Source organism: Primulina huaijiensis, chromosome 15, assembly GCF_012295235.1.
Source record: "Primulina huaijiensis isolate GDHJ02 chromosome 15, ASM1229523v2, whole genome shotgun sequence".
NCBI classification, from domain to species: domain Eukaryota; kingdom Viridiplantae; phylum Streptophyta; class Magnoliopsida; order Lamiales; family Gesneriaceae; genus Primulina; species Primulina huaijiensis.
In genome coordinates this window covers 5,646,032-5,660,462 of record NC_133320.1, presented here as the reverse complement: position 1 = coordinate 5,660,462, position 14,431 = coordinate 5,646,032, and the positions used below count along the sequence as shown (strand labels likewise).

Here is a 14,431-nt window from a genome sequence, read left to right as displayed (position 1 = left end):
TTCACCAAGTATTGGTATTTCCATGGAAGATGCATTTAGATTACATATTCATCTTATTTAATATTTTTTTGGTAACAAATATTCTCAAATAAGCATGAAAATTTTAAAGTACTTAGTTTTACTTGAAAAGTACCTAATTTGAGTTTGCAACTAATTGATTTCGTAAATGAGATACTCACAATATGCATTAAAATACTGGATATTCGAATAGACAATCTTTCCATGAAAAATTCATTAGTATACTTATTCATGTCATTTAAATAAATAAATATAGTTCATTATTCATGATGTACTAATTGAGAGATGCATTATGAACATAGTTCGTAAATGAGCTTGAAGTTTGCACTTTAAGCATAGCTATCGAGTCTAAGATTAATTATTTATAAAATACTCATCAATATTAATTTACAATACTTTTTGATATTCATGGAATGATTTATTTGAAAATTATACTTATTTGACATAATACTTATTGGTAATTATTCATTGTACTTATTAGTATTTTTTTCTTTATACTTATGAGTATTAATTTATAATATCATTAATATTCATTCACAATACTTATTGGTATTCATTAAATGACAAGGCGATACTTCATTTGATATCATCTTCACTAGTATTCATATATGTATCAATATTCTTTCATTATACTTATTATCAAATTTGAATTTGTAAAGGGTAAAATCAATTATCAGTGGAATCTAATTTTGTAATACTTGTAACAATTTAGGTATCACATTTTTATTTCACATATCTCATCATCAAAGGCCACTCAATATTGACTTCAAATTATATATTTTGACATCATCAAATAATCGAATTTGAGTATTTAAATAGTAAAATCAAGTATTTGTGGACTCATATTAGGTATTATTTGTATTAATTTAGGTATCATATTTTTACTTCACGGATGTCATCATCAAAAACCACTCAATATTAACTTCAAACTATATAATTTGACATCATCGAATAGTTGGATATAAGTATTTAGGAAGTAAAATCAAATATTTGCGAACTCGCATTAGATACTCTTTTTATCAATTTAGCTATCATATTTTAACTTCACCAATTTAGATACTCTTCGTATCAATGCATCTTCCATAGAAAGATCAACACTTGGTGATCTTACGTTGCATATTCGAATATCTTGTATTTTAATACATATTGTGAGTATCTTATTCAAGATATCAAGTATTTGCATACTCAAATTAGATACTTCTCAAATAAAACTAAGTATTTTAAAATTTCAATAATTAGTTGAGAATTTGTTTTTGTTTTTGTTTTGTTTTTACAAAAAAAGTATTAAATGAGATGAATATGTCATCCAAATGCATCTTTCAAGGAAAGATAAACACTTGGTGAGCTTACGTTGCATATTCGAATATCCAGTATTCTATTACATATTATGAGTATCTTATGTACTAAATCAAATATTTTTAATCTCAAATTAGGCACTTCTCAAATAAAAATAAGTACTTTAGAATTTCCATACTTAGTTGGGAATTTGTTTTTTCTTTTACAAAATTTTTTTAAAATAAGATGAATATGTCATCCAAATACTTATTCCATGAAAATATTAATATTTAGTGAACTTACGTGGCCTATTCGAATATCCAGTATTTTAATACATATTATGAGTATCTCATTTACGAAATCAAATATTTTCAAACTCAAATTAAGTACTTCTCAAGTAAAAATAAGTACTTTAAAATTTTCATGTTTAGGTGAGAATTTGTTTTTTTTTTTTAAAAAATATTAAATGAGATGAATATGTCATCCAAATGTATCTTCCATAAAAATACCAACACTTGGTGAACTTACGTTGCTTATTCGAATATCACTTGAAATTATATTATTTTATATCCCAAAATAATCAAATTTGTGTATTAAAAGGTAAAATCAAGTATATGTGAAATCAAATCAGGTACTATTTGTACCAATTTATGTATCACATTTTTATTCACATATATCATCATCAAAGAACATTCAATATTATCTTCAAATTATATATTTTTACATACTCAATCGAATTTGAGTATTTAAATGATAAAATCAAGTATTTGTGGACTCGAATTATGTATTATTTGTATTAATTTAGATATCAATATTTTTACTTCACGAATATCATCATCGATGTCACTTAATATTAACTTCAAATTATATTTTGGCATCCTCAAATAATTGGATATGAGTATTTACGGGATAAAATAATGTATTTATAGACTTTAATTAGATACTCTTTGTACCAATTTAAGTATCACATTTTAACTTCACAAATGACACCATCCAAAGTCATTTAATATTACTTGAAACTTAAGTATTTTCTTACACATTTGAAGTATTCAAATAGCCAGATCAAATATTTGGAACCCCAAAATAAATATTTTATCGATCAAAATAAGTACTTTTTCTAATTCAACAATGAGTGATAAACTATATTTTTTCAAATATTAGATGACTTAAATTAGTCATCTAAATGTATTTTCAATGAAAAGATCAACAATTATGGAATTTATTATGATAGCTTGAAGATCCGGTATTTTCTTATACATTTGGAGTATTCAAAGAATCAAATCAAGCATTTGAAACTCCAAAATAAGTATTTTGTAGGTCAAAATAAATACTTAATTTTATTTCAAGATGAGTGATTACCTATGTTTTTTTTAAAAAATAAAATGACATGAATAAGTCATCTATTGCATTTTTCGTGAAAAGACTAACAATGACTGAAATTATGGTGAATGCTCGAATATAGTATTTTCTTATATATTTGGAGTATTCAAATAGCGAAATCAAGTATCTGAAACCCCATAATAGGTACTTTATATGTCAAAGTAAGTATTTATTTTTATTCCATGATAATTGAAAAACAATTTTTTTTAAAATTATATTTTAAATGGAGAAGACACATGTAATATTGTGGCTAAAATAATATATTTATTTAAATAATAAAGGGTAAAAATGTAAATTTTGCTTTGTGAGGTGTTAAAACTAAAAGTATAGATTTGTCAGGTACTGATTTTTAAAAAATTATGGCTAGGTACTGAATCTTAATTGAAAGATTGACAGATGCATTTTTTTGAAATTTACCGAATAAAAAACTCCATCAGAACTTAGATATAATAATGTAAACATGTTCAAAACACATATTGCCATATCAATTTTATGTTCTAAGAGCTTAAGAGCTTATAGTGAATATGAAACGTCCACTACTAGTTTTCTTAAAAAGTGTTAGAATTTTTATTTGTTATTAAACCTATACTATTCGGCCGAAACATTTACATATATATAAAATATTTTTGCACCATTTTTAAAATTAAATCAACCAACTAACATTTAAAAATCAAAAGAAATAGTTTAAAGTATAAAATCGTTAAGCATTTTACTAAACCTAAAACATTATTTGAAAAGTATAGCTTATACTATAACCTCTCAAAAACCACTCATAAACATAAATAAAAAGTCGTATAAATCTCTTCAACATAACTTAAAATCATAAATAATTACTAGTGCGGAAAACTAACGTCGGCCCTCGGGTTATGTACACCTTCAGTCCAGTAAAGTCAACCATCAAGACTTCCATCATTTTCATAATCACCTGCATCAATCACACCTAGTGAGTCTAAAGACTCAACACCCCATAATCTTGATAACAAGTACTATATATACAGATCACATACAACAGTGAAAATATTTGTACTTAAAATATCATTTTCATCATGATGCATAAACTTTAAACAAAAATATTTTCATAAACATTTTCATATCATCCTCAACATATTCATATACATATTATCATCAATATATACGTATTCTTTTTTTCTTTAGTTGAATTCCGATCATTAATTGTGACTTTCGTGTTCGTTTACGTGTTGGGCGATGGATCCATCTACATGTAACCACAGTACTGGACGACGGGGATATCAGCAACACTCTCACTCTTCAACTGAGCATTGGTAATACGTATTAATATATCGGTATTCATATTCGTGTCCATGGAAATACAATTGTCGGGCTCCCACTGGGACAGTCACCCTCACGATATCTCCAACATATCATCGTATTAGTCACAATTACTTCACTTCCTTTAACGTTTCATATTCTCATCACTTTATAAAATTTAAACATGCATATAATGTTTTTCTTTTAAATCAAGCATGCAATATATCTTTTAACGTTATCGTTTCGTCATAAAAATCCATAAACATTTAAAATAAACGTTTTAACATATAAAAATCCTTAAACATTTAAAATAAACATTTTAATATCATAAACATTTAAATCAAAAACATTTAAAATAAACGTTTTGACATATTAAATCATAAATATTTAAAATAAACGTTTTAGCATATTAAATCATAAAAACATCCATAACATTTAGAACCAATATTTTAACATATTAAATGATAACATTTAAAATAACGTTTTGAAATATTAAATCATAAACATTTAAAATAAACATATTAACATCATGAAAATTCATAAACATTTAAAATTAACATATTAACATATAATAATTCATATATATCCATAATCATTGAAAATAATCATATTAGCATATAAAACAGCATTCAGGACACTGTCATGACGTTTACTAATTTTCGGGAGTAAAATTACCGTTTTATCCCTAGACATAAAATTTCATATTTTTGACTTTTTCTTAATTTCATTGACTCTACCATGTCCCAAATAATTATTTAAGCTTACATTAATTTTATCATATTTTTACTTAGCTTAAATCGATGACTTTTAAATTAATCTTTAAATATAACATATTAATGCGTTTTAATATAAAATTCCCAAATTAAAAACTTAGACTTTTAATAATTATTTGAGCTTAAATATAATTTTTCATAATTTTATTAAGCTTAAATCTAGGCGTTTCAATTAATTCTTTAATTAAAGTTTCGTGAGACGATTAAATCCAGGATAAATCCAAAACTCATTATTTTGATCCCAAATTTTAAAGATAACATTTTTATTATTTATTTTACCCTTGTGAGCCATGAACCACACCCGTGGACCATGGTTCTAATTTTACTTCTTAATAATTCGAAATTGACACCTTATCGAACCACCCGAGCCATCTCCTAATTTACTCGAGCCATGGTCAAGCCACATCAAGCCAAACCCAAGCCAACCCACCTAGACACCCTCCTGATCAATCCCAGCCTAAGGAATCATCCCCAAGTCGCTCAAACGCACATGGACAGTAGACCAAATTTTGCATGTGTGTGTGTGAGGTGTTCTAGTTGCACTAGGACTCTTAGCTAGCCTAGGGCTCTTCAAGTCGAGCCACCACCGAACCACCATGACCCTTACCAACCCTGGCCCACGACTAGACCCAACCCAGACCAGCCCAAACCACTGGACCCTGCGCAGCGAGCCACCAAACAAGCACAGCAGCCGCGCGCTTCCTTACTTCTCAAGGTTCTCGTGTTTCCCCTCGAGCCAACAGCCTCCCAAGCTTCACCAGCCCCTGTACAGCCCTCCCAAGAACCCTCCTGGACCCTTAGAACCTAAAGACTCGACCCCAAGCTCCAAAACCGAAGCTCCAACTTCAGCTGCATGCCACAGCCGAGAAAACCCACTATGACAAGGACTCTTGTTTCTGTTGCTAGGACCTAGCCAACCAACCCAGACCCTAAACCAGCCCCTTGTGCACCTTTTTAGGACCCTAAGGACCTAACCTAGCCCAGCCCAAAGCCACTGGCCGAACCAACAAACCCTGCACCAGCTGCATCAATCTGCGCGACTCCCTTGCTGCTCTCGGGTGGAGTCCTATCTTGCTAGGACTCCTCCCCAGCCCCTGGTCTCGAGTCCTAGCATGGATAGGACTCTTTCCTTGACCCATAACAGACCCTAGCCAAGCCCTGGTCCCAACCGAACCCAAGTCCAGTAGCAAAACCCATAAACCAAGCCCCTTGATCACAAGCAACAGTTTCTGTTCCAGCTTTGTTTAGTTCATTTGGCAACATGTGGTGTGTGTTCTTGGGACCCTAAAATCGTGTAAAACATGCCCCTTAACATCCTAATTCATGGCAGCCCCATTAGGTACATATAAAACATGTTTTTGGTACAAAAATCAAGCTTTAAAAATTACCTTTGATGCATGAACAAAAATAAAACAAAGTGTCACTTATTTTTCATGCAAAACATGTTTAAACAAATACTATGGTGTGATAGATGAGTAAAAGAAAGAGTATGGTGTGCCTTTGCTTATTTTACGCATGAAAACGAAACGACGATGCGAAGAACGGTGACGTAGACTTCTAGGCTGAATTTTTCTTCAAAAACCCAAGCTTTTCCTCTCTAATTATGATGTGTGTGTCTTGTTACTGGTGGGGGAAAAGTGTTTGAGTTGCACAAGGAAGGTGGCGTGCATATGAGGGTTTGGGGTGGGGTTTTTAGCTATATTATACTAGTTAAATTGTGTGTACAAGCTTAGAGCCCATTAATATGGTATAATATGTCCATTAAACCCATTAGTGCTTAATTAAAATATATAAAATAATTTTGCTTAAATAAATTTGTGAATTTATTAGCCGGGTTGCCAAAACGTTCGTATTTTTGTTGAAAACCAACACCGATAAAATTTACGTCTCTGCGAATAAAATCACCTCAAAACTCCTTATTTTCAAAAATAAGAGAAAACATCACCCTTAATTTAAATAATTAAAAACAATTAACTAATAAAAAAAATTTCTATTTTTCAGCCCTCGGTCTCTGTTCCTCGATCGTAACTCGAATAACCTTTAAAAATATATTTTAATACAACCATGTAGAAAAGTATATTTTAAACATGTAAATATGCACCACAAAATTAATTTATGCAATTAAAATAATTAATCGAAATACACAAGGAATTTAATAACTCGTATGCATGTGGTTCGCACTGACCTTCAAATTTTCGGAGATTTACAGATCAATTATATATTGTTAGTTGTTTATTAAAGTTAAACTCAAATTAAAGTTTTGGTTAATGAAATTTAATGTATTTAATAAGTTATGCGTTTTCACGTGTAGATACCAGAATGTAATTTTTGCTTTTATAATGAGTTAAAACAGAAATATCAGGATTATCAACATTATCTTTATAATGGTTATGGTTCTTAAATCACGTATTATCACGTTCTCTATCTCTGAAACACCGTTATCAAATTTAGATTCAAGGAGAAAACTAAAGGACTTACAAAAAAAACAAAAAACGCTTAGATTCGGAAGATGAACAACTTGTTATAAAGATTAAGTACTATTACTGTACGTTTCCGTCACTGTTTATCGATTAATTTTTTTATGATTTAACATAATGAATTCTTGATTTTTATATATGATTATTTCTCAACAATAATAACTTGATCTAATCCAAAAATAGCAAAATCCGAATTCAAAATTTTTCCAAACTCTAATCAAATGAACCAACTTCATCGTAACGTGTACATGATGGATACTTTTCCCAAACCTAATTTCTTAAAATCAAAAACATTATAAACGGTCCTAAATAAATGTACAAGTGAGTGAATTGACACCCAATCAACCCAAATTTTGGACCTCAATGACATATGAGCTATAAGTGTTAGCCCAAATGTTTACTTAATTATCATCGAAGAGTAACGACAGTGAGTTTATCGTCATTAAAAAAAGTCATATTTACTAAAAAAAATGTTAATATTTGATATGTAAATAAAATGATGTGTTAGCTCGAAATTTTATACAATGTGAACCGAAAAGATATTGATGAAGTATAATTGTATTTTCACAATTGTTTGAGTTCCATTATCATTAAAAAAAAGTCATATTTACTAAAAAATGTTGATATTTGATATATAAATAATAAAGTAAGAACAATTTTCCAATTTGCAGTATGGAATAGTTAATGTAGAATCAGACTTTATTTTTCTTCCTTTTCTTAATTCTTTTACAAATTTTAAATTGAAAATAAATAATAAAAATATTATTTTAATAAAAATTAATAAAATAAAAAATAATGATAAACTATTAGAATCCTAATGATAGATCATCATCATCATTTATTATTATAATAATGAATTTACTATTTTTGTATTCAATTGACCAATTATTAATTATTATACCAATTTATACAATACATTCATCATTTATATAATGAATTTACTATTTTTGTATTCAATTGACAAATTATTATAACAATTTATACAATACATTCATCATTTATTAATGTACTATTATAATATAAATAAATATTTCTCAAATTAAAATCAAATTGTCAAAATTAAAACTATTTATGAATTTCATGATTATTTATAGATTTACCGATTTTTTATGATTATTAGAAAACTATTGCATGTCAAGTTCAAAAATAAAATATACAGTGTAAATAAATTTAGTAAATTTATTTATACTAAGTTGCATTAATAAATTGAAATAGAAAAAAATGATAAAATACGATGGGTATATAAATAATATAAGACTATATTATAAAATTTAATGTAAGTAAGATTATTTTTAAAAATAAAGATTTTAAATGGGCTAATAATAAAACTAAAATCTCTAGGGACAAGAAAATGACCTATTATATATTTAAAATAAAATACCCCCTTTCTCCAGCTTTAAATAACACGTACCACGGTACCACCGTAGAGCCAAGAGCCTGTAGGCAAGACAAAAATCAGAAATGGCGAGTGCAAGAGTAGATCTGGACGGTAATCTGATCAAGCCGATCACGATATGCATGATTGGCGCCGGAGGTTTCATCGGCTCGCACTTGTGCGAGAAGCTCATGGCGGAAACGCCGCATGTGGTGTTGGCGGTCGATGTTTACAATGACAAGATTAAGCACCTCCTAGAGCCTTCTGGAAGCGTCTCGGCGCCCTGGGCCGATCGCATCCAGTTTCATCGACTCAACATTAAGAACGACTCTCGCCTCGAAGGTCTCATCAAGATGGCGGATCTCGTAATTTTCTTCGACTTCTTCTCGCATTTCATTCGATTTTATCGGTGCTTGTGTTTTTATGGGTCGTGGTTATAATTCGAATCTGAATTCTTTTTTCTTTTTTAAGTTTCCTTGTGCTTTCCAGTGTGTGCATTGGCTGTTGCTTTTAAAATCCGTTGCTTTGAAATTCGCAGTTTAAGCTTTCGTGTGTCGCGATTTCTGATGAATCTCACGAGATATTTGAAGTTTCACGTCTTTTTCTTGGTGTAAACTACTTATGATTTCGAAATTTCATGTTTTCACGAGGCCAGAGTTAGAATGCATTCTAGATTTTCTTCTTCTTTGGCAATATGTCTTCGTTTTCCTTTCTTTATTTTATTTTATTTTATTTTATATATGCTCGCTTTCGCTTCAGCATTAATAGCGTCGCTGTCGAATGCTATAAATTTATAGCGTCGCTGTCGAATGCTATAAATTTACCGGCCTGAATTTTGAATTTTTTCTTGTGACGGCAGACCATAAATTTAGCTGCCATATGCACTCCGGCGGATTATAATACGCGTCCTCTCGACACAATTTACAGCAATTTTATTGATGCTCTTCCAGTGGTAAGTGATGATGCTTATTCCATCTAATTGAAAGATCTCATTAATGTTTTGCCCGATTGAATATGATATTGGTTTGGATTTAGGTGAAATACTGCTCAGAGAATGGCAAGCGTCTCATACATTTCTCCACCTGTGAAATCTATGGGAAAACGATCGGTTCTTTTTTACCTAAAGATAGCCCATTGCGGGGGGTGAGCTTTTGCTTTAGTTACCTTTTTAGATTTTATAATTGAGGTATGCTACATAAGAGAAGTCTCGTTTCCATTTGCTTTGTTGAGTGCTTTTTCTGTCCTTCACAACTGAACCGACAAAGGAAGGTATCAACTTTTCAAACGTCACTCAAAAAGTTGTCCATGGCCTCGCAGTCATTTTAAGTTAAAATATTTGATTTTGAACAAATGTGGTTACTCCTAACAAACTCCCTTTCTATCTCGATCATACTCCAGAAATTTTGTTAATTGATGTATGATACATTTTAGAAGTCTTCATCCTATTTGTTTTGTCGAGTTCTTTATCTACGACTGGACCAACAAAGGAAGGTGTCAATGAGTCAACTTCTCCAATGTCACTAGAAAATTTTTTCATGCGGCTCCACACGGTCATTTTAAATTTAATATTATGTTTTATTAAAAAGATATGTTACTCTTGCTGAATTTTTTTTCTATATTGATCATGCTTGAGAAATATATAATTATATTGATCTATATTATTATTGAAATAACGTGTAGAAGACCCATGAATATGGTATGGCGTAGGGATATGCATTCATTTACAAGTCTTCTTAAGACTGAGCTAAATGTACATTATCTTCTGCCAGAAATTTCTAGTTAGTTTACGTATTTATTCTTCTTTCAGCTTGGACTCCATATGATGCACATGCTAATATGTAGATTCCATGTCATGTTCCAAGTTAACACCTGCAGGGGCATGCAACTGATATCATTTTACTTTTTTATTTGGCAAAGTAACAATATCAACTTATATTTAACACTATCCATTGCCTGTTTAAGATAGTTAGTAGTTCATCTTGCCGTTTGAACATCCTTTAGGTTTTTCAGAGCTTATCTGTCCACCTGACCCGATTTACCTCTTGGTTCCCTGTTGTTGATTAAATTTGTTTTTTAGCGCATATGACAGAGACATTTGAACTTGAACAACAGTGTTTTACGACTCGTGTTTTTATTCATTCTCTTTAAGCTTTTAATTTGCTGTGTTGTCCTCTCTGTTTCTTGTTTTATAAGTTCATTCCACTGGTATAGTTTCTCAGAGCTGAAGTCAACTTGACAGATTCTGTCATTCATTTGCCACTTCCATAATATTGTTTCTGTGTGTTTTCAGTGATGTTTCTAATTTACAACATCTGTATGATCCATGTTATTTTTTTAGAGTAATTTATGACAGCCATGACTTGTACTTCGGCTTTGAAATAAGAAGGGGACTCGGGATTTACAATTGCCTTTGGCTTGATTTGTTTGGTGACATTCCTGAAACAAGTTTTATCATCTTTTCTCAGGATCCTGCTTACTATCTTCTTAAAGAAGATGAATCCCCGTGCATTTTTGGCTCAATTGAGAAGCAAAGATGGTCGTATGCATGTGCCAAGCAGTTGATCGAGAGGTTGATCTACGGTAGTGATAATGATCCGTATTCATCCATATTCCGTTATGACGTTAAACTGCACATGATTATATTTTTCTCATCTTCCTTTATTTCACAGCTGAGGGTTCTGAGAATGGTCTCGAATTCACAATAGTAAGGCCGTTCAATTGGATTGGTCCTCGAATGGATTTCATACCTGGGATCGATGGTCCAAGCGAGGGTGTTCCCAGGGTTCTTGCATGCTTTAGCAATGTACATTTCTTTCCCCTGGCTATAATACACAACTCATTAACTTTGTTTTGAAAATGGCTTGATTCTCCCTCCTTAATGCTCAGAATCTCTTGAGGCGTGAACCATTAAAGCTTGTTGATGGTGGTCAATCACAGAGAACCTTTGTTTATATTAAGGATGCCATTGAAGCTGTTCATTTGATGATTGTATGTTTGATGTATATTTCCCCTACATTCTTGTCTGGCATAAATCTTTCAAACGTTATTTTACTGCAACGTTTTTGCTCAGGAAAATCCAGCCAGGGCCAACGGTCAGATATTCAACGTTGGCAACCCCGATAATGAAGTCACTGTTAAGCAACTTGCTGAAATGATGACTCAGGTGATTTGTGTTCTATGCTTGCCTTTTAATTCTCTGAAATTTGCAATATTTTGTGTTCGATCCTACATCGGGTCTACAAGTAATTGTGAAAAATCTTCTAGGATCGAGGATGACTCCTTTTAAATAGGCTAGCCTTTTGAGTAGGACGGTCTTTTCTTCTGGGTATTTTTACAACCGGGTGTTTTTCTTGGTTCATTTGCAGGTTTACTCGAAGGTCACCGGAGAGTCTCCGTTGGATGCACCTACAATCGATATAAGCTCCAAAGAATTTTACGGGGAAGGATATGACGACAGTGACAAGAGAATACCAGACATGACCATCATCAATAGACAACTTGGTATATATATACTTCTCTCGTAACTACTAAACCTCATCTTCCAAAGGTTTTTTTCCCCTCTCTGAATCACATAATTATCAGGCTGGAACCCAAAGACGTCGCTGTGGGACTTACTCGAGTCTACTCTTACTTACCAACACCGGACGTACGCCGAAGCTGTAAAGAAAGCTACTTCCAAACCAGTCGCAAGTTGAATGCAAAATGTGTTCTTTCACTTCAATTTGCTCTATATATCTTATGGTCGATGCCTATAAAATACTAAAATTGTTTTTCTGTGTAATATATATGTTTTTAACTTGTCTCTAGCGTCCAGTGTACACCCACTGTGTGTTCAATACCTTGGAGACCTCATGGTGATGTACAACTATATTTATCCTTAAATAATCTCTGTATTGTATTATTGTATCCTGTGTTTCTAAATGAATAAAATTACGTGTCGGTGGCTTATTTTTAAATTTATTTTTGAGATTTACGTGGAAAACATGTCTTACGTATGATACGCTGAAAGGTTGGGTTTTTTTTAAAAATAATTTAATTTTAAAATTTTTTTTCAAAAATAATGTAAAAAAAAAAAACATTTTCAAAACTACTGTAATCCGCGCTCACGTGGAGCAGTGTCCGCGCTTCCTAAGCACGGACGATGATCCACGTAGTCGATGAAATATTTTAACGACGGAATATATATAAAAACCGTCGCTAATTAGCGACGGTTTCTTAAACCGTCGGTAATATTGAATTAGCGACGGATTATACACCGTCGCTAAAATTAGCGACGGTTAAAAACCGTCGTTGTAAGGAATCAGCGACGGTTTCCTTACAACGACGGTTCATAAACCGTCGCTGATTAGCGACGGTTATTGCACGCTGCAAAGTTGCAAGCCGTTGAAAGTTCAAAATTATCCGCGGCGTACATGTGCACGCTGTTGATACAATTAAGCGTGATTCAAGATCTCAACTTTGGAGGCTAAATTGCATTTAGCGACGGTTTGGTTTATGAACCGTCGCTAATGCCTTACCGTGACGGTTCAAATGAGCGACGGTTTATAATCCGTCGTCGATTCAATTTTGCCGACGGGTTAATAAATCGTCGCTAATTAGCGACGGTTTTTATATATATTCCGTCGCTAAAATATTCCGCCGATTACGTGGATCAGTGTCCGCGCTTACGGAGCGCGGACGCTGCTCCCGTAAGCACGGACACTGCTCCACGTGAGCAGCGTCCGCGCTCCGTAAGCGCGGATTACAGTTTTGAACATGTTTTTCTTTTTACATTATTTTTGAAAAAAAAATTTTAAAATTAAATTATTTTTAAAAAAAAACGCCTGAAAGGTTAGTGGTTTTGACGTGGAAAACATGTCTTGTCAGATTTCTCTTTTTCGTACAAACAACGATTTCTCAAGGACTTCCAAATATATATGATAAATTGTCTTAGAAGCAAAGGAAAGTGGAAAGTCTTCAAGCAAAGTCCAACAGCTTCCATACGAAACGATCAAGTGTTCTTAGGTTTTTGATGGCCTTTGTTTCATCATATCATTCTAATTCACCTGTACTGTTGCTCTTCGTTCATCGAGAAATATTTGGATTATACCTTAGAAAGGAGGAAATGTCAAATTACGTTTAAAATCTAGCACCCACACAATCACAATATGTAGGATTTTAATTATTGCAATGTATTTTAATTTTTTTTACACACACACACATATATAAATAAATATGCAAACAAAATATTTATGTAGTATTTAATCATATTTGTGTAATTATTTTTTTTAGGGTGTAAGCATTTTCGGAATAAAATATTTTGATATGAAGTAAAGATGACAACGAGTTGAGTTCAAATCCAACCCATATTTAATTCAACGTGTTCGGAACGGGTTTGAACTTGTTGAACGGGTCTACAAGTGAGTCTGGGACGGGTCTTGGTATTTTGTAAACCAGTCCCCAACCCACCCCTCCATTATGTGCTAGAATTTGTAGGTTTTTTTTTTTTGTTTTCTTTATATATTTTCATCCATTTAGTGACATATGATGATTCAAATTAGTTTTATGGACGAAAAGATACTCATACGATTGAATCAACATATCCTTTCCGAAACATCTATAAATATACAAGATTATGCATCATTTAATATATATATTTTTCAGATCTTGAAACAAATTAGCATATATGTTAAGAGTCTTTTTCTTCTTTCAAAAGAGGAGAGTTTTTATCATTTTTATGTTATGAAACTTTGTAATTTGTAGTGCTATTATCTCGTGAGAACATTTCATTAATCAATTTTGTGAGAAAGATTTCTAACATGGTTCGGTCCATGAAAAATATTATTTTTTATGTCATAAAAAATTATTTTTCATTATAAATATGG

At 31.6% G+C, this 14,431-nt stretch overlaps 1 protein-coding gene across 1 annotated transcript; it reads left to right on the top strand.

Moving 5' to 3' along the window:
* The first annotated feature begins 8,613 nt into the window (after positions 1-8,613).
* Positions 8,614-12,523, top strand: LOC140959929 (UDP-D-apiose/UDP-D-xylose synthase 2-like). Its single transcript, XM_073417984.1, has 9 exons — positions 8,614-8,932; positions 9,427-9,519; positions 9,603-9,710; positions 11,033-11,147; positions 11,237-11,370; positions 11,454-11,555; positions 11,638-11,730; positions 11,933-12,068; positions 12,150-12,523. Exons 1-9 carry the CDS (start codon positions 8,654-8,656, stop codon positions 12,260-12,262), a joined length of 1,173 nt encoding a protein of 390 aa, XP_073274085.1. The 5' UTR covers positions 8,614-8,653; the 3' UTR covers positions 12,263-12,523.
* The last annotated feature ends 1,908 nt before the right edge of the window (positions 12,524-14,431 follow it).

Excerpts from the sequence above, each read along its gene's own strand:
- LOC140959929 (XM_073417984.1), top strand. The coding sequence starts at position 8,654 with ATGGCGAGTGCAAGAGTAGATCTGGACGGTAATCTGATCAAGCCGATC. Across the intron at positions 11,148-11,236 it reads GATCGAGAGGTTGATCTACG|CTGAGGGTTCTGAGAATGGT; the intron begins GTAGTGATAATG and ends TTTATTTCACAG. Across the intron at positions 11,371-11,453 it reads TTCTTGCATGCTTTAGCAAT|AATCTCTTGAGGCGTGAACC; the intron begins GTACATTTCTTT and ends CTTAATGCTCAG.